This window comes from Megascapheus bottae, chromosome 31 (assembly GCF_031878675.1).
Source record: "Megascapheus bottae isolate mThoBot1 chromosome 31, mThoBot2.hap1, whole genome shotgun sequence".
Taxonomy (NCBI): Eukaryota; Metazoa; Chordata; class Mammalia; order Rodentia; family Geomyidae; genus Megascapheus; species Megascapheus bottae.
The window spans coordinates 2,257,036-2,275,708 of NC_143539.1; the positions used below are offsets into that span (position 1 = coordinate 2,257,036).

The window sequence follows — 18,673 nt, forward strand, 5'->3', positions numbered from 1 at the left end:
CTCAGAGCTGGGGACACACAAGAACCCCAGGAATGCTGAGAGGTTTCCGGGAGGCAGAACCACTTCTCAGACTCAGGGCCCAAGTCCTGGAGTCAGACTCTCTGGGCCAGCGTGTGAAGGGTTGGGCACATCCCTGCCACATTCCAGTGTCCAAGGCGGGGGTGACCTGGGGAGACAGTACTGCCCCGGGGACCTGCTGGTAGGAGGGCTGTGGTGGGGGGCTGGGCCAGGCAGGGACAAGGCTGAGCTCCGGGCTTGCCATGCTGGGGGGATAGCCAGGCCCATGGAAAGGACAAAGCCTGTTGCCAGGACTCAGGGTTCTCCCCTGAGACAAGGGCACAATCACGGCTCTTTCGACCTGCTCTGTCCACAGCTGGTCCTAGCCACACAGACATTTACAGCAAATTAAAAGCCAAGAGCCAGTGGCTTACGGCCTGTCATCCTAACTGCTCAGGAGGCTGAGACTGGAGGCTCACGGTTCAGAGCCAGGCCTGGGGAAGGAAAGTTGTGAGATTCTTATCTTATAATTAACCCGCAATATAAGCCAGAAGTGCAGCTGTGGCTCAAGTGGTAGAGCTCCATGCTCCAGCGAAAACATTCAAGGACAGTTTCCATGCCCTGAGTTCAAGCCTTAGGACCAACACACACACACACACACACACACACACACACACACACACACACACACACACACACACACGCGCGCGCGCAAATGTAAGCTAGTACCATGGTGGTACATGTACTGCATGCCTACAATCCCAGCCAAGTCAAGAGATGGACTCAGGTTGGCCTTGAACTTATGATTCTGCCTCCACCTCCAAGAGCTGCAAAGACCAGCTGCAGTGTGTCTGTGGGGCTAGAGGGGACCCAGGCTGGCAGGCCCCACAAGGCCACACAGGGCCACAGCATGATCTGAATTTGTTTGCCCGTTGCTGGGCTGTGGAGACAGGCAGGCTGAGGAATTACACAAGCAGGGTTGGGAAACCTGGCCAGGAAGGGGGGGGGAACCCTCCCCAGATCCTGTGTCAATAACACAGGCACAGCACAGAGGCCTGGCCTCTGCCACCTGCTACCTAGCCAAGGGGCACTTCAGCCCAGGACTCCACTGCAGCCTTGAAGCCAGCAATTGCTCCGGTCCTCCTATGCCAGGGACCAGAGGAGAATCAGCTGCAAGGCGGGCCCAGCTCACCCTGCCGACTCCTGAGGGGGTGCCTTGGGAGGACCTGGTTCAAAAAGTGCTAGTCCATCCAAACCACAGAGCCAGGCAGAGTAGCTCATGCCTGTAAGCCCAGCACTCATGAGTTTCAGGCCAACTGGGGCTACATTGAGAGACCCAGGGTCCAGGCTGGGAAGAGGATTTCAGATGCTGATACCTTGTGTCAATAGAGCAAACAGAAATCCAAAATGGGCTGAGAATGTGGCTTAGTGGTAGAGCACTAGCCTTAGCAAAAAGAATCTCAGAGACAGTGGCCAGGCCTCGAGTTCAAATCCCAGGACTGGCAAAAATAAATAAATAAATAAATAAAATTTAAAGCGGAACCTTCTTTTAAAGTCATGGCTCATGGCTGGGAATGTGGCACAGTGGTGGAGTGCTTTGCCTTGGAAGCATGAGACCTTGGGTTTGATTCTTTAGTACCACATAAACAACAAATAATAATAATGATGATGGGGCCAGGAGTGTGGCCTAGTGGTAGAGTGCTTGCCTAGCATGCACGAAGACCCACGTTCGATTCCTTGGTACCACATACATAGAAAAAGCCCAGAAGTGGTGCTGTGGCTCAAGTGGCAGAGCTGTAGCCTTGAGAAAGCCCAAGTATAGTGCTCAGACCCTGAGCTCAAGCCCAGGACTGGCAAATAATAATAATAATAATAATAATAATAGTAAGAATAATGATAAAGTTGTGACGCAGGCCAGCACCACGGCTTCCGCCAGCCCGGGTGGAGTAGTGATTGGAAGGGAAGATTCTACATCAACCAGAGCGAAAAGCGCTGGGAGAGGGACTCAAGTGGTAGATCAGTTGCCTAGCAGGTGCCAAGTACTGGGTTCAAACCCCAGTACTGCCAAATAAGTAGCAACCATGATTCAGTTTGCCCCCCCCAGCCTGGGGTGCTCAGCAATGCCCAGTGTGGACCTGGGTCATCCTTCGACCTGGCTCCTGCAGCCCCCACCCATTCAGACTGAACTCTTTTCAACAAGACCAGTGTTTCCTGCCTCAGGACCTTTGCACATGCTGTTCCTGCTGTCCTGCCCCAACCACCCAGATGCTCCATCTCTCCTCCTGCTCCCCTCCTCTAGATTCTCAGCTCTCATCACCCCCGACCACACAACTGCTTGTCTGCCCATGGCCCCTGAGCCTGTATACAGTAGTTGCTCAATACATTCTTGAGTGTGGAAGATGCGGGGTCCCTCATGCCTGCCCCGGCAGGTGGGGTTCACTCACAGGTGATCTCCTCGGGGGTGAAGCCTAACACTCTCAACGATGCCAGGGTCTCCTGGAAGAGCTCCCGCTCCTGGCCAGGAGAGGACGAGGGTCCATTGGTGAGGAAGCGGTACTGGGAGCAGGGTTCCAGCAGGAGATCGGCTGGGGTAGAGGACAAGGGGTCAAGGTCAAAGGCCAGCGCGGGGGGGGGGGGGGGAGGGCAGCGTGGCCTGGGGAACTGGACAGGAAGGGGGGGGAGGTTGGACAAATGGAAGCCAGGAGCATGGGAGGGACGGCACCAGAGTCACCGCAGGAACCAGGGCTTGGGTCGAGGCAGAAGCAAAGGGCAGAGCTGAGAGGCAGCACACAGTAGGACTGTCAGAGAACACGAGGCAGCCGAGGCACAGCAGAGCGGGGTCACCCTATGGCCCCCACGGGGGGAGCAGAGGCCACGAGGGAGAGGAGGCGGGAGACCCGGCGCGGGAGCGGCAGCCACGGAAGACACGGAGCCTGGCAGGACAGGAGGGGCTGGAGGCAGAGGCAGCGCCAGTGACAGCCACAAACTGCCGTGCAAGCCACGGCTGCCCCCAGCCCGCGGGGTCCAAGCTGACCTTTGAGCTGCTCGCTGGCGCCCCCCAGCAGCTGGTAGAAGATGTGGAAGCTGCACTCGTCCTTGGCCTGGCGGATGGCCCGGGACTTTTCCAGAAGGTCTTGGGGACGGGTCAAGGAGCCAAGCGGAGGCCGCAGAGCCCCCCTCTCCGGGCACGGCTGGGCCTCCCCCGCCACCCCGTGAGGCCGGGCCTCAGCCAAGGCTCAGATGTGCGGCCCTGGGCATGCCGCTTGGGACTCAGTTTCCCCCGCTCACGCCAGGCTGGGCGGGAGGCAGAGGAGGGAGGAGGGAGGCCATACAGGGACAGACTGCGTCCGCATCTCGGAACCGTCTAGAAGCCTGGCACGGACCGTGGGGAGGGGGCTATTTCTGGTGCCCCTTACGGGCGGGGGTGGATACAGGTCTCGATGTTGGCGCCCACGATGTACCCAGCAACGTCGAAGTTGATGCGGATGAATTTGCCCTGAAAGACAGCAGCCAGGGTTTAGGGAGCCCCAGAGCCCCAGACCACACGGCACTCACCCCACGGCCCGACTCCAACCTCAGCGGCCTCCGTGCTCCCCCCGCAGTGCTCCCCGCGCAGGCCCGGGGGTCGGGGCCTCCGTGCTCCCCCCGCAGTGCTCCCCCCGCAGGCCGGGGGTCGGGCCTCCGTGCTCCCCCCGCAGTGCTCCCCCCGCAGGCCGGGGGTCGGGGCCTCCGTGCTCCCCCGCAGTGCTCCCCCACAGGCCGGGGGTCGGGGCCTCCATGCTCCCCCCGCAGTGCTCCCCCACAGGCCGGGGGTCGGGGCCTCCATGCTCCCCCGCAGTGCTCCCCCCGCAGGCCCGGGGGTCGGGGCCTCCGTGCTCCCCCGGCAGTGCTCCCCCACAGGCCGGGGGTCGGGGCCTCCGTGCTCCCCCGCAGTGCTCCCCCGCACGCCCCCCACGCCCGGCGAGCCCCAGCGGCAGACCCGGCACTCACGAAGCGGGAGGAGTTGTCGTTCTTCACCGTCTTGGCGTTGCCGAAGGCCTCCAGGACGGGGTTGGCCTGAAGCAGCTGCCGCTCCAGCTCCCCCTGCGGGCACAGGGGCGGGAAGTCGGGGCGGGCACTGCGGGCGTGGGGGGCCGTGGGGGGCCGTGGGGGGCCGTGGGGGGCCGTGGGGGAAAGGCCTGCCAGACGGAAACCACGGGACTCAAGCAGCAGCTGCGCCGGGAGAGGGTGACTGCGCAGGCGCGGGGAGGGTCCCGGCCTGGGCCCGGCGAGCACAGTAGGCCCTCCCTAGAGCACAGCGCAGGGCGGCCAAGGACTGCGTGCATACTAGGACTAAAGAGGGCCTGGGCACGCACACATAGTGGGGCCGTCCTTGGGCTGCGTGCACGTAGTAGGGCCAAACAGCAGCCCACCCCTGTGCGCACACAGTAGGGCTGCTACAGAGAGTAGGGCAGTGCTAGCTGTGTGCACATAGTAGGAACACACTCGATGACAGCTCATCCCCGGTGTGGTTGTGCACATAGTAAGACCACACGCGAAGGCAGCACATCCCTGGGGCTGCGTGCACACAGTAGGACCACCAGCAGCAGCCGCCCTGTTGGGCGTACAGGTGGGTGACTGGACATGACTCCCTGCTACTCACATAAGACATGGTGCTCACAGAGGTCTGAGGAGGTCAGGACACGAACATGGACCAGGACACGGAGCAGGACACGGCACATGGAACGTGGACGGACACCGTGAGGGGTGGCAGGACGAGGGCAGGACTGCGTTCCCATCCCACTGGTCCCCCCAACCTGTGCCTGGGCAGCAGTTATGAGGGGGGAGCCCCAGGAGAAGGGGTGCTGCTGGTGGCAGGGCCCCGTGCCCCAGGGCTGGGTGACTTACGGGGACGCCTGGCTCCTTCCTCCCCTTGGGTGAGGATGCCACATGGGCCAAGTACTGGATGACCTTCTTGGTGTTCTCTGTCTTGCCAGCCCCAGACTCCCCGCTATGGGGAAACAGGACACCAGGTAAGCCCCTGCCCTCCCATTCCAGAGCAGCGCCCAGCCTCCGCCTCCAGGAAGCCTTCCGAGATTTACTCACGTGCAGAGGATGGACTGGTCCTCGCGATCTGTGGGGGACAGAGGGGAGCCGTGTCACCTGGGGCATCCCCTGACATCTTTCTAGGGCCATTTTGCTAATGACACTTCCAGATTCCAATACAACACCCCAGCTAACCTCCAAATATTATAGTTGTTAAGTGCATAACGTTTTGGGGGGGTAGTTCTGGGGCTTGACCTCTGGGCTGGTCCTGTCCCTGAGCTTTTTTTTGGCTGGTGCTCTACCTACTTGAGCCACAGCGGTGCTACTTTCAGATTTTTTTAATTTTCTTTTGAGAAGTTTATTGGCACTGAGAGTCTCATGGACTTTCCTGCCTGGCTAGCTGCAAACTTTGAGCCTCAGATCTCAGCCTCCTGAGTAACTAGGATTACAGACATGACCACCGGTGTCTAGCTGCATAACTTTTTATTTTATTTTATTTTATTTTGTTTTTGCTAGTCCTGGGCTTGAGCTCAGGGCCTGAGCACTGTCCTTGGGCTTTCTCAAGGCTAGAGCTCTACCACTTGAGCCACAGCACCACTTCCAGCTTTTTTCTATGTATGTGGTAGCACAGAATGAAACCCCAGTCTTTGTGCATGCTAGGCAAGCCCTCTACCACTAGGCCAAACTTGCAGCCCTTTATTTGTTTTTTGGTCTTAAACAACTCTTCTCGGCTCTTGGGAGACAGACTCACGGTAGAGCTCAGGCTGGCCTCACATGGAAGACCCCTGGCTCAGTCTCTCAGGGGCTGGGATTACAGGGATGCCACCTCTACTTGTGCGACTTTGCCAGGTCTGGGGGCACACTGGCGAGGTGCGGGGCAGCTCCTGAGAGGCCCTCGTGCAGGGCACAGCCTGAGCCACCGCCTTGGGCTGTCATCTGCCCTGGAGAAAAGCCATGAGCGCAGGGACGGGAGCCCCGGGCCTGAAGTCCCCGCTCACCTTGGAGCATGCTCCGGTAGGCGCCCTCGGTGACAGCGTACACGTGGGGCGGGACCTCGTGGCGCTTCTTGCCGCGGTACATCTCCACGATGGCCTCGGTGTAGATGGGGAGCTGCTTGTAGGGGTTAATGACCACGCAGAACAGGCCGGAGTACGTCTGCGCCAACGACAGGGCAGGGGAGTGGGTCTCCGCCCCGTGGGGACCACGTTCGGCATGGGGTCCACGCTGCACGGGGTCCACACCATGGCGTGGGCATTTAACTGTCTGTCAGGAAGAGTCGGGGGCATTCTGGCTCAAGCTGTCATCCCAGCTACTCAGGAGGCTGAGAGCAGAGGATCACGGCTCAGTGCCAGCCTAGGCAGGCAAGTCCGTGAGACTCTCATCTCCAACGAACCACACACCTATGAGCATTAGATTCACAACTCCGTCACCATTAAGAACTAGTTGCACACTGGGCACTGCTCACTTACCCTGTAGCCCTAGCTACTCAGGAGACTGAGCTCTGAGGATCATGATTCAAAGCCAGCCTGGACAGGAAAGCCCAGCAGACTCTAATCTCCAATTAACCACTGAAAAACCAGAAGTGGTGCTGTGGCTCAAGTGGTAGAGCACTAGCCATGAATAAAAAAAGCTCAAGTAAATATAAATAAATGTATAAAAAACAAAACAACACAAAAACCTCCGGCTCAGCGCCCAGGCCCTGAGCTCCACAACCAAGTTTAAAAAAAAGAAAAAGAGGGGCCCGGAGTTTGGCTAGTGGTAGAGTGCTTGCCTAGCATGCACGAAGACCCGGGTTCGATTCCTCGGTACCACATACACAGAAAAAAGCCGGAAGTGGTGCTGAGGCTCAAGTGGTAGAGCTCTAGCCTTGAGAAAACCCAAGGGCAGTGCTCAGGCCCTGAGCTCAAGCCCAGGACTGGCAAAAAAAAGAAAAAAGAAAAAGAAAAAGAGTCACACACACACACACACACACACACACACACACACACACACACACAAGGGAGGCAGTCACCTAGCAATGAAGAAGCTAGCAGGAGTTGGGTGGGTATATTAGCCAAAAAGGCAAAAAGTTAGGTGCTTCTTGGCTCAGCTAGTTAAGTATTTAACCATTCATTATGAAGCCAGCAAGCCATCTGCTTAGTTAACTAATTAGCTAATTGGTGGTGGGCTGCTGTGTACTCCAGACAAGCCAGGTGCAGTGAGCCCTGCCTAGAGCCCAGCCACTAGGGAGGCAGAGGTGAGGAGGGTCACGGCAAGGCCAAGGCGGGCAAAAAATTAGTGAGACTCCATCTGGGCACATAAACTGCGCATGAGGAGGCGGGCCTGGGATGTGGGGAATTGGGAGACGCAGGAAGGAGGATCTCAGTTTAGGACAGTCCATGCACACGGGGCGGCCCTGTATGGGGGGGGGACAAGAAGGGCTGGGGGTGTGGCTCAAATGGTGGCACTGGCTAGCAAACACAAGGCTCAGAGAGAGGGAGGGAGGGAGGGAGGGAGGGAGGGAAGGCAGGCAACTCCAGGCTGGCCAGCCTCTCCCCCTGCAGGGCGTGGCTCCACTGGGCTCCAGGAGCCCAGCTTCAGCTTTGGCTTCTAACAGGTGGCATGGGGCTGCCAGGAGCTGAAGGACCGGTTTTCTGGGTGCCGGTCTGCGGCTCTCCATGGGAGGGTGGGGTGCCCAGACTGCATTCCCTGCCAGGGTATCTCATGGCTGCTGGCGCCCAGGCCCCCACTCCTGGCTGGATGGCCGCCCCCTCTGCAGGCGCCCCCAGGCCAGCCACACCCGATTCCCAGGGCTGAAACTTGAGCCAGCCAAGAGAGGGGGGCAAGGCACGGAGAAGGTTGAGGACAACGGAGTTGCTGGGGTAACCACAGGAGAATGATCTGGAAGGGCTGCCCATCCCTGGGGGCTGTGAAGATGCCCCCCCCAGGCTCAGGCGGGGGCCGAGTCCCCATCATTACAAAGGCTCGGAGGATTAAGGAAGAGAAAGGGTAGAAAGCTGGCAAGCCAAGATGGGGCCCTAGCACTGAAATGTGGGCCACCGGGACCGAAGCCACGCCAGCCCAGCATGGAGGCCACACAGGGCGTTCACCAACTGTGCGGGCTTAGGCTGAAAGGCTCTGCTTTCCTGAAGCCTCAGTTTCCAGCTCTAGGATCTGGAGTTTTTCTTGGCCATCTCCCGCAAAGGGCTTGGGGGTGCCAGGAGCTGGGAGGGACCCCCCATAGTCAGAAGTCCTCAGCAATTTGGGATGCAGAGGGATGGGGGTGCTGATGCTGAGTTTCCTCAAGCTGGCAGCTCTACCCACACTGCCCGCAGTCAGTCAATCAACAAACACGAAGTGGCCAGGGTCCCAAAACATAGCACATGCTGAAAGTGTCAGCCGTTCTAGCAGCTGATGGCTGTGGTGATGCCAACCTCCCAGCCCTACAGTTTTCCACCTGCAGAACACATGACAGGGACACCCTGCCAGGCAGCCACACAAATTCAAAACGTTTATTAAGAATCCAAAGGGTGCCACGTGCTAGTGGCTCAGGCCTGTAATCCTAGCTACTCAGGGGGCTGAGATCTGAGGACTGAAGTTCAGAGCCGGCCCAGGATGAAAGTCTGTGCGACTCTATCTCCAATTAAGCACCAAAACCCCCAGAAGTGGCGCTGTGGCTCAAGGGGTAGGGCGCTAGCTTTGAGCTAGGGACAATGCCCAGGCCATGAGTTGAAGCCCCACAATAACCACCACCACCAACCCTAAAAGGTGGCCCAGTGTTGGGATGAGAGTCCCACTCTGGTCTTTCCTGGCCAGGGACAGGGCTTGGGCAAGAGTCACCTTCCCTGTAGCCACTACAGCCTGGAAAGGGAGTGAACAGAATCCAGGACCAGAAAGCCCTGAGTTCAAATCCCACTCCTGATACCATAAGCCGAGGGACCCCAAACTGATACCTGGGCTAAGTGAGCTGGGTAAGGCAGGGCAATGTCGGAGCTGGACAGACACTCCGACACCCGACTGGCCGCTTGGGCCTGGCTCAGGCCAGCTACTCAACATTCCCCGACGTCAGGGCCCCAGCAGACTCCAGCCTCCAGGTGCATGGAGCAGCCAGCAGCTCTCAGACTGTGCCCAGCACATCTCGAGTGCTCAGTAAATATTTGCCAGCCACTTTTGCTCATCTCCGCGTTAAGGCTGGCATTCCTGGCCGGTCTCTCTACGCCTGCGTCTTGCCCATAAAAGCCACACTTTTTTTTTTTAACTTTTTAAAGTAAAAAAACTTACATCACTCCCTTCCCACCCCTAACCCCCGCCCCAGGGCTTGGTTTCTGAGGTAAGGTGTTGGAATCGTCTGGAATCCCCGGATGACGCAGCCTAGTCTGAGAGCCCCTGTCACCCCCATCTCTTGGTAATAATGATTTATACTGTTCAGACAGCAGGGGATGAGTGCAGAGGTGAACAGACCATCTCAATCGATCCCACAATCATCGACCCCATTTTACTTTTCTCTTCCTTTTCTTCTTCTTTTTTAAATATACTTTTTTGGTCGGGTTGGCCTGCAATTCTTGCTCTTCTGGCCTCTCAAGTGCTGGGATTACAGGCGTATACCACCCTTCCTGGCTATTCCCATTTTACCTTTCTTTACCTGACTATCTGACTATGCCAGCTCTCAGTGGCGGCCTTATCCCAGGCGACTATTTCATGATCTGTCTCGTGGACACCAAACACTTTTTTTGTTCAGTGTATGAACTCAGGGTCTGTGCTACCTGGGTAGGTGTGCCACCACTTGAGTCAGAACCCCAGTCCTCAATGTTTTCTAATTACAGTGAGGGGCCAGGGTCTCACACCTGTCATCCACTGAGGAGGCTGAGATTTGAAGGATCCCAGGTTCAAAGCCAGCCCAGATAGGAAAACCCACAAGACTCCATCTCCAGTGAACCAGCAAACAAGCAACAGTCTGGAGAGTGGCAGTGACTTATAAGTCACTGAGTTCAAGCCCAAAATGGGCCCCCCAAAAAACCCCAACATCCGGGGATGTCAGCTCTATTGTTGCCCCCTTCTGGGCCTTCACATAAAATGAAGGTCACAACGGGTTCCACGCTGCCCAAGGGTCATGAGATGTCATTCTCCATGCCCATGGGTTCCCGTGAGCGAGGGCTGCCCGTGGCCCGGGCCGTTCACACGTGGGTGCTGCGGCACCCATCAGGACGTGGCCGGGGGCGCGGGGCGCGGGGCGGCGGGCGGGGAGACTCACGTAGATCAGGCCCGAGTAGTAGCGCTCGCGGAGGTTGTGCAGCACGGAGGCCTCGTTGAGGCAGGTCAGCTCCGCCATGTCCTCCGCCTTGCTGAACTTGGGCGGGTTCATGCGCTGGATCTGGTCCCGGGGCAGCCGCAGCCGCCGGCCGCTCTCCGCCAGCTCCACCTCGGCCTCCTCCTCGCCCTCGTCGCGCAGCGCGGCCGCCTCGAACCCGTGCAGCTCCGAGGGCACCCACACCAAGCGCCGCGCCGTCCACTCCACCGGCGGGCCGCCCCCCGCCGCCCCCGGGCCGGTCCCCGAGCCCCCGGGGCGCGGGGCGAACAGGAAAGGCTCGGCCGCCTCGGGCACCGGGCCTGGCCTGGGGGGCGCCTTCCGCCCGGGCACCGACAGGGTCACTGCTGCCATGGTCTGCGGGAGAAGGAAGGGGGTCAGGGGAGGGGAGCCCCCATCCTGTCGCCCTGCCTCCCGCCCTGACCTCCCAAGTGGCGCTCAGAGGCCCCTCGGCCACTCTTCCCATCCATCACCCACTGGAAAGCCGCCATCTGCCCGGCCTGTCATCCCCGACTCAGGAGGCCGAGTCCGAGGATGGCGGGTCAAAGCCTCATCTCTCCAACGAACCCCAGAAAACTGGAAGTGGCGCTACGGCTCAAAATAGTCTTGAGCGGAAGAGCTCAGGGACGGTGCCCAGGCGCTGAGTTCAAGTCCCAGGATGGACAAAAACAACAAGAAAACCACCCACCCAGCATCCACCATCCGCCACCCATCTACCCAGGCACCCATCCATCGCTTACCTATGGACGCATCACCCATCATACATTCACCACACACTCACCATCCCCCCATCCATCTATCCACGCATCCACCTGCCCATCCACCCTCCATCTATCCACCCATCCCCGCATGAATCCATTAATCATCCTTCCACTCCCTGGTGTAGAACCCCAGCTCCTCAGGACATGAGGGGAGGATACAGAATTCCAAACCAGCCTGGGCAAAGTTAGCGAGGGTCTTAGCCCAATCCAGAATACAGCGATTTACACCTGTAATCCTAGCTACTTGAAGACTTGAGGATAGAAGGGTGGATCTGTCTAGCCTTGCAACTGGGGGGGGGGGGAGTCACTTCGGTCAGGCACTGGTAGCTCATGTGTATAATCCTAGCCACTCAGGAGGCTGAGAAGTGAGGATGGCAATTGCAATCCAGCCTGGGCAAGATAAACCCGTGACTCGAAGTGGTAGAGAGCTGGCCTGGAGCAAAAGAAAGCCCACAGCCCAGGTCCTCGGTTCGGAACTGCGTTCAAGCCCCATGACAAACCAACAACAACAAAAACGTCTCTTGGACTTTTCTACTCCACTGGCTTTGAACCTCAATCCTCAGATCACAGCCTCCTGAGTAGCTGGGGTCACCGGTGTGAGACAGCCGGCTTGTTAATCTTTTTTTTTTTATGTTCAGAGTCAATGAAAACATACTGTGAAAATCATTCAAATGTTTTGTTGATTTTTCTTAAGGTGGCTTCTAGAAAAACTTAAATACACATTTGACTTGTGTTCTATTTCTATTAGAGAGTATGTCCTAACCCTGGGAGACAGATAAAAAGATAAAGAAGTAAACTGCAGACTATGTGGTGAGAAATGCCAATAAAATCAATACAGCAAGGAAGGGGAATGTTAAGACTTCAGGATTTGGGGTTGCTAAGGTTTTATTGGGGTGCCCAGGAAGGGAGCACTTTTACATAACCTGCTGGAGTGGGAGAGCAAGCCATGGGGGTGCCAGAAGGAAAGTGCTCCAGACACCCTGTGCAAAGGCCCTGAGGCAGGAAACAGGAATGTGCCTCCGCACCTGGCGCTGGGAACCTTACAGATCTAGGATGGTGAGGAGGAGGTGGCAGGTGAGGTACAAAGGACACACTTTGCTTGGAACTCCAAGGAGCTCCAGAGGGGGCTGTGCCTCTTATCTGAGATCACTGAAGAGAGCTCTGAGCTGGCAATGTGGGCCACACCTCACCCTCCAGGGACCACAGACACAGAACCTAGCAATTCCCAGGCCACCAGGGCACAGGGAAAGTTCCTGCATGGGGCTTCTCTCCTTCAGAGACCCAGCCCTGATCTGCACAGCCTCAGTGTCCCCACACCTGCCCCACCACCAGACAGAACTCATGAACACGCCCCACCCACCCAGAGCTGCGGGCTGTGCCAAGATCACCTGTCATCCCCCCCTCTGACATACCCCAAACACACAGCTTTCCCATCAGACCCCAACCTGGTCACTCAGGCCACTCATAGTGGACCAGCAGTGTCCTTTGCACCCCCATCTCCCAGCACCCATCTCCCTGCAGCCACAGCCCTCCACTCTGGTACTCTGGCCTCATGTGACCTAGATACACCCAGAAGGAGCCCCATCCCCAGGACTTTACCCCCACCCCCCACTTCCTCCCCAGCCCTGTGGCCTTTGACCAGGAAGCATTTAGAAATTTTTGCAATCACCCAACCCTGCAGTTGCTCCCCCCCTCCAGCCTCTTCCCCCAGATCCCAGCCTCCTCCTTCAGATCCAGGGGTCCAGGCAAGGCCCCTCCTCTCCCTGCAACCCTGCCCTTTTGGAGAGCATGTATGTGGTTCTGGGTGGCCCAAACCAGAGCCCTCAGCGCTGCTTCCCCACCCTAGCCCGAAGGTGGTGCCAAGCTCATTACTGTCCCCAGGCAGGTGAGAGCACTGCCCTGGGAAGGGCGCGATGCCCAGGTGAAAGGGAAAAGGAGCCAGGGATCCGCCCATGGGCAGGGGTTGGTGCTGCTGGCACCCACTGTCTGACCTGGGCTTTCTGCTGACACCCAGGCATCTTGCCTAGACTCTTCCGTCAAACCCAGGCCGCAGCCCTCTTCCCTCACACGCAGGGATCCAGACCGCAGCCTCCTCCCTCAGACACAGGGGTCCAGATCCCAGCCTCCCACCTCACACCCTGGGGTTCCAGAGCCCAGCTTCCCTCCTCAGGCACCAGGCCTCAGCCCTCCTCTCTCAGACGTAGGGGTTCAGGCCTTCGCCTCCCCCTTTCGATCCCCCTTTAGAGCCTCTTCCATTAGACACAAGGGTCCAGGTCCCAGCTCTCCTTCAAACCCTGGGGTCCAGACTCTAATCCTCAGACCCAGAAACGTGGACCCCAGCCCCTGATTCAAGAGCGCAGCCGCAGCTCCGAGCTCAGGCCGACATAGGCTGCCGGGGCGGCCACGCTGACCCCCTATCCAGGAACCCCACGGCCCAAGCCCCACTCCCCAGGACCACGTTGCTGTGGCGGCTGTCCTCCCTCCCGGCCCGGGCCCTGGGGACTACCTGGGGGCGCCGGCCGGAGCGGGACTCAGGGAGGGGGCGCGGGGATCCCTGTCCTCTTCCAAGCGCCCAGCTGCAGCCACCTCTGCGGTCCAGCGGGGCGGGGCGGGGCGGGGCGCTGACGTCAGCCGCACCTGTGGGGCCGGGGCGGGGCCGGGGCGGGGCTGCGGAGGGAGGAGCCTGGGGCCCCGGCCCCCTCCGAGGGGCAAAGGTCAAGGCCCCGACCCAGAGGCCCCAGGACGCCCGGGATTTGCATCCCGCTCCGGCTTTCAGGGCCTCGGTTTTCCTGGCTGAGAACTGCGGCGCGTGCCATTAATAAAACACGTTGGAGAAAAGAAGCCCGGCCCAGCGCCTCGTCATTTAGTCCCGCTGTGCCTCAGTTTCCCCCACCCTGAAAGTAAAGTCACGCAATCCACAAGGGCCCCAGCGTGTTGTTAGCCTGGACTTCTGCCACCGCGTGCGCGGTAGTTCTGTTGCTGTGGTTTTTGGGTACCGGTCCTGGGGACCTGAACTTAGGGGGCCTGGGAGCTGTCCCCGAGCTCTGCCACTTGAGCCACGGCTCCCCTGGTGGCAGGCGGGTAAGCGTCTCACGGACTTTCCCGGGTTTGAACCGCCGTCCTCGGCCCTCGGCCTCACTGAAAGCTGCCCTCCGTGAATTGCAGGACGGTCGCCCCCTCCCCTCCGCGGGAGGGGGCCGCTGTGTCCCACCCCGCGACGGGCAGCCCACGAAATGCGCTCCGAATCGTAAAGGCTCCGAGTTCAAATCCCAGCACTCGACGCCAAGATGCCACTCCCCCCGCCCGGCCCTGCGGCCCCACCTCTGCGCTGCCCTCTCCGAAAACCGGGTTCCGAGAGAGCCCACCGGGACTTCGGTCACCGCCTGCGCGGCGCCGGGGCCCGGTGGGCGCGGTCGCCCCTCCCTCTGCCCGCCCCGCCGGGGTCACGCCCCGAGAACCCGGACCCCGTGTGGCCCGGGCCGGGGGCCGGGGCAATGACTCAGGTAATGCACCCTACCGGGGCCCAAAGGCAGCCTCAGTTTCCCCGTGTGCGGAACAGTCCCGGGGGCGAGGCCCCGACCCGGCCCCGCACTGTGGGAACTCGGGCCCGCAGTGGGAACGCGGGTGCGGGGCGCCGAGCCCTCTCCCCCCCGCCGTCCCGCCGGGCCCCAAGGTGAGCGTCCGCGTCACTGTCCTTCCCGGTGGCCGCCAAGGCCCGGACGGCAGTTCCCCGGCTCCACCACCCTGGGTCGAGCCCCGTCGGCCGCCCCCCGCCCCGGCGGGCTGCCGGCGCCCCCCCCCACACCCCCGCGCACTCACCGGTTACCGGGGCCGTCCGGAGGCTGCGGCCTGAGGAGAACGAGGGGCGGGCCCACCGGGACAGCCCCGCCCCCCGAACACAGCCCGAAGCCAATCAGCGCCCGCTGCGGCAAGCCGGAGCCCCGCCCCACGGGGAGGGCAAGCGAGAGCCAATCAAGAGACGCGGCAAGTGGACGAGGCCAATCAGAAGTTAGCCGAAGGGTGCCAGCCGTGGGAAAAGGAGCCGTCCCGGGGGAGCCGCGGCGGGCGGTGCGCTTGTGGGTGGGGCCTGAGTTCTAATGGACAGCAAGCGTGACCAATGGGGAGGCGCGGGGACCGGCGGGGGTCCAGAGGACTCAGGGCCCGGGGTGAATGGGCGGCTTTGTACGCCGGGCATGAATGGGGGCCTTTGTGCCGGCCGGCGCGGGGTGCGGGGGGGCCGAGACCGGAATGCCTGTTTCCCCCGGGAGCTGGAGGGCAGGAGACGCGCAAGGAGAAGCAGCCCGATCTCGGGGAGGGGTGGGCGGCGGTGCCGGCTCACTGGGAGCATGGACCGACGCCAGGCCGGGCAGAGCTTCGGCCCTCGCCCCAGCGCCCGGGGCCTGGGATCATCCCGGGCGGCGGGCGCCACGGAGCTGAGGAATGACAGACGGAGGACGTGGAAGCGTCCAGATCTGAACTCGGACCCTGGGCTTGCGGGGAAGGGACAGAAGGACATCCCAAGGGAGTGGGAACGAAGGCTGCCCCGGCCCGGGGGCCAGAAGAGAAAACGGTAGTCCTTGATAGCAGGGCTATTATCTGTGGCCATTAAGACAACCTACAGACCAGGTAGCTCACGCCTGCAGTCTGCACTCGGGTGGCTGAGATAGAGGGGGGCTCGTGGTTTGAAGCTGGCCTTGGGGAAAGTCTGCCAAGACCCCATCTTCACGGAAGAAGGCTGGATGTAGAAGCAGCACACACGCCTGTCATCCCAGCCACGAGGGGAGGCAGAGAGTTAAGAGGCTCCCCACCCCCCACTTCCAATATAAACACTAGACCCTCCTCTAAAGACAACTGAAGCCTGAGGTCCGGGTTGGGTGGATCTGGGGACGGAGCCCCTGCGGGAGGCCCCGCATTCAATCCCGGCCCACAGAATTTCATCCAGGCACCTAGAGCCTAGCCAGAACCTGCCCGGGGAACTGGTGACGTCATCGGCCCAGTCCCTGCTAAATCTGCCTGACAACCAGTGATGTCATCACTTCCACCACCTGCCCAAGCTGCCTGACTGAAGTCGTCATTTATTCCGTCGACTATGGAGAAGCTGAGGGCGTGATTATTATTATTGTTATTATCGGTCGCGGGGCTTGAACTGGGCCTGGGCACGTGAGCTGCTTTTTGCCCAAGGCCAGCACTCTACCACTTGAGCCATAGTGCCACTTCTGGCTTTTTTTTGTTTATGTGATACTGAGGAATCAAACCCAGGGCTTCATGCATGCTAGGCAAGCAGTCAACCACTAAGTCACATTTCCAGCCTCTATGCTATATACTTGAATAAATGTGCATAGTTATTGAGCATTGACACAGTTCTACCCCTCTCACATGTGTTAAATCCCTATTTCTCACTCTCATCTAGTAACTCAGTGTCAAATCCTATGGCCTACTCATTTTACAGGCAGGTGGAGTGAGGCACAACGACCCATGTTTGCACATTCCCAAAGTGGCAGGGCCTGGATTGGAACCCACAGAGTCTGGCTCCCCACCATGGGGGACTATTTCTGGGTGACTTGACAAAATTTGTGGAGCAGTTTTCCTGTCTGGTTGGAAGGGAGGAGGAAGGAAGTCTAGATGTTGAGGGAGCCCAGTCTCTGTGGTCCTGTCTGTAATACTGCCAGGGCATTCTCTCTGTGGCAAAGACATGAATGGCTCCAAGATTTTATTTTTGGCCCTGGGGCTGCTGCTCTGGTGCACGTGACTTGGGCTGGCTTAGAGACAAGTGCAAGCTGGCAGCCCTGCCAAGGGCCACAGATAAGTGGAAGACTCCGGATGTTTGGTTATTGTGTACCTACAGCATGCTTCGTCTTCTAGACCGAGGAGTGGGCAAAAGTTTCTGTAAACATATGAATAAGCAGGCACTGGTGGCTCATACCTGTAGCCCTGGCTACTTCTCCAGCTGAGCTTTAATACTAGACCAGATCTCTCACCAACACTTCTGATTTCAGCCCTGCTCCTCTGAAGAGAACCAATATGGCCATCTTGATTGGTTTATATTTTAATGAAAAGAGTTTTAACCAGGCAAAGTGGTATACACCTGTAATTGCAGCCCCCTGAAGTCAGAGGCGGGCGGGTTGCAAATTCAAAGCCAGCCTGGGCTACTTAGTGAGATCTGATCTCTAAGAAGCATAAACAAAACAAAGTCAGGTTTAAATTCAGCAGAAACGGGGAAAAACCCACTTTATCCATCTCATGTCAGCAACCTGGATAATATTTTGGTTAGGTTTTTCATTTGGTATTAAGAATTTATTATCTTTGCAAGAGAGTGCTAATTATAGCCACCCTTTATTGGGAGACTTTATGTACCGGCTCTGTTTTAAATATTTTATACCTGGGGATTCACTGGGAACACATAAGACAGGCTCCTCTGGCAGGTAAAGAAATCGGGGTCCAGGTGTATTTCAGTAGTAGAGCATTAGCTGAAGAGCTGAAGAGCTAAGGGATAGTGCCTAGGCCCAGAGTTCAAGCCCCACAACCAACAAAAAAGGGGGGAGGACCTAGAGGCATAGCTCAACTGGTAGAGCATTAGCCTTGAATGCAAAAGCTATACGAGCACAGGAGGCTTTGAGTTCAAGCCCACCACATACTATGTCTAGACATATAGAGATAGATATACTTCAGGACTTGGTGGCTATAGAGAAACCGGATGGTATTCAACACAGAAAATTCCAACTTGCTCTTCATACTTAACAAATAGTGTGACTTGGAGAGGGTTTTTTTTTTTAATCCCCCTACATTAAATCCACCATGATCCTCTTCTTGCCTGCATAATATTCCGTGGCCACTGTCAGTAGTTCCTTTGACACCTCTCCACTTGGTGGAACTCTTGTTTTTCTCAGCCTTAAACCCTCGTAAATGGCACTCCTCCTTCCACTTCCTTATGGCCCGTAGGCATGCTAGACCAAAGAACATCAACACCACAGTGATTTTAATAGACGTGGCTGAACTCCACCCACGACAATACAGCTCTCCTTCTTAGGAAGAAAAAGAAACTAATCCCGTCAAGTATTTACTACCCAGCTGTTCTGAGTGCAGCCCCACCCTTTCGGGGCACACTGGGCTCCCCCCTGGCCAGGAGGCACAGGTGCAGGGTCTGCCCTTTGTGCTCCCGGGTCCCTCCTGTACCTCCTCTGCCTGTGGAGGTGTTGCTAAGGCTGCAAAACCTGCCATAAACAGTGCAGCAGATTGGTGACACTCAGTACGTGTTTATTGCAGGACTCCATCGATAAGGAGAGTCACTCAGGGAAACAGTAGGGAGCAAAATGTATGTCTCTCCCTCCAAAGTTCAAGGGAGTTTCACGTGAGCATGTGGAGAGATTCTGGAAATACACTGTACAGAGAAAAAGATATGGATCACCCCTGGGGCCTAGCGCCCAATCTAAAAGATAGAAGTTGGTCTGTCATCTTAGCTACTCAGGAAGTTGAGATCAGAGGCTGAGATCGGGAGAGCCAGGTTCGAAGCCAGCCTGGGCAGGAAATTCTATGAGACTCTCATTTCCAATGAACCACCAAAAAGCTGCAAGTGGAGCTGTGGCAATGCACTAGCAAAGTGAAAAAA

The 18,673-nt window shown here is 58.2% G+C and overlaps 1 protein-coding gene across 1 annotated transcript in view; it reads right to left on the minus strand.

Annotated features, from left to right (window-relative positions):
* Positions 1-13,697, minus strand: part of Myh14 (myosin heavy chain 14) — a 44,471-nt gene extending 30,774 nt beyond the window's left edge. The window contains exons 1-10 of the mRNA XM_090322130.1: positions 13,574-13,697; positions 10,253-10,663; positions 6,021-6,177; positions 5,083-5,110; positions 4,885-4,987; positions 4,640-4,663; positions 3,988-4,080; positions 3,430-3,493; positions 3,032-3,130; positions 2,442-2,582 (exon numbers count right to left, since the gene is read on the minus strand). Coding sequence (XP_090178256.1) covers positions 2,442-2,582; positions 3,032-3,130; positions 3,430-3,493; positions 3,988-4,080; positions 4,640-4,663; positions 4,885-4,987; positions 5,083-5,110; positions 6,021-6,177; positions 10,253-10,660 — 1,117 coding nt within the window. The 5' untranslated portion in view covers positions 10,661-10,663; positions 13,574-13,697. The remainder of the gene's footprint in view (positions 1-2,441; positions 2,583-3,031; positions 3,131-3,429; positions 3,494-3,987; positions 4,081-4,639; positions 4,664-4,884; positions 4,988-5,082; positions 5,111-6,020; positions 6,178-10,252; positions 10,664-13,573) is intronic.
* Positions 13,698-18,673: the final 4,976 nt, after the last annotated feature.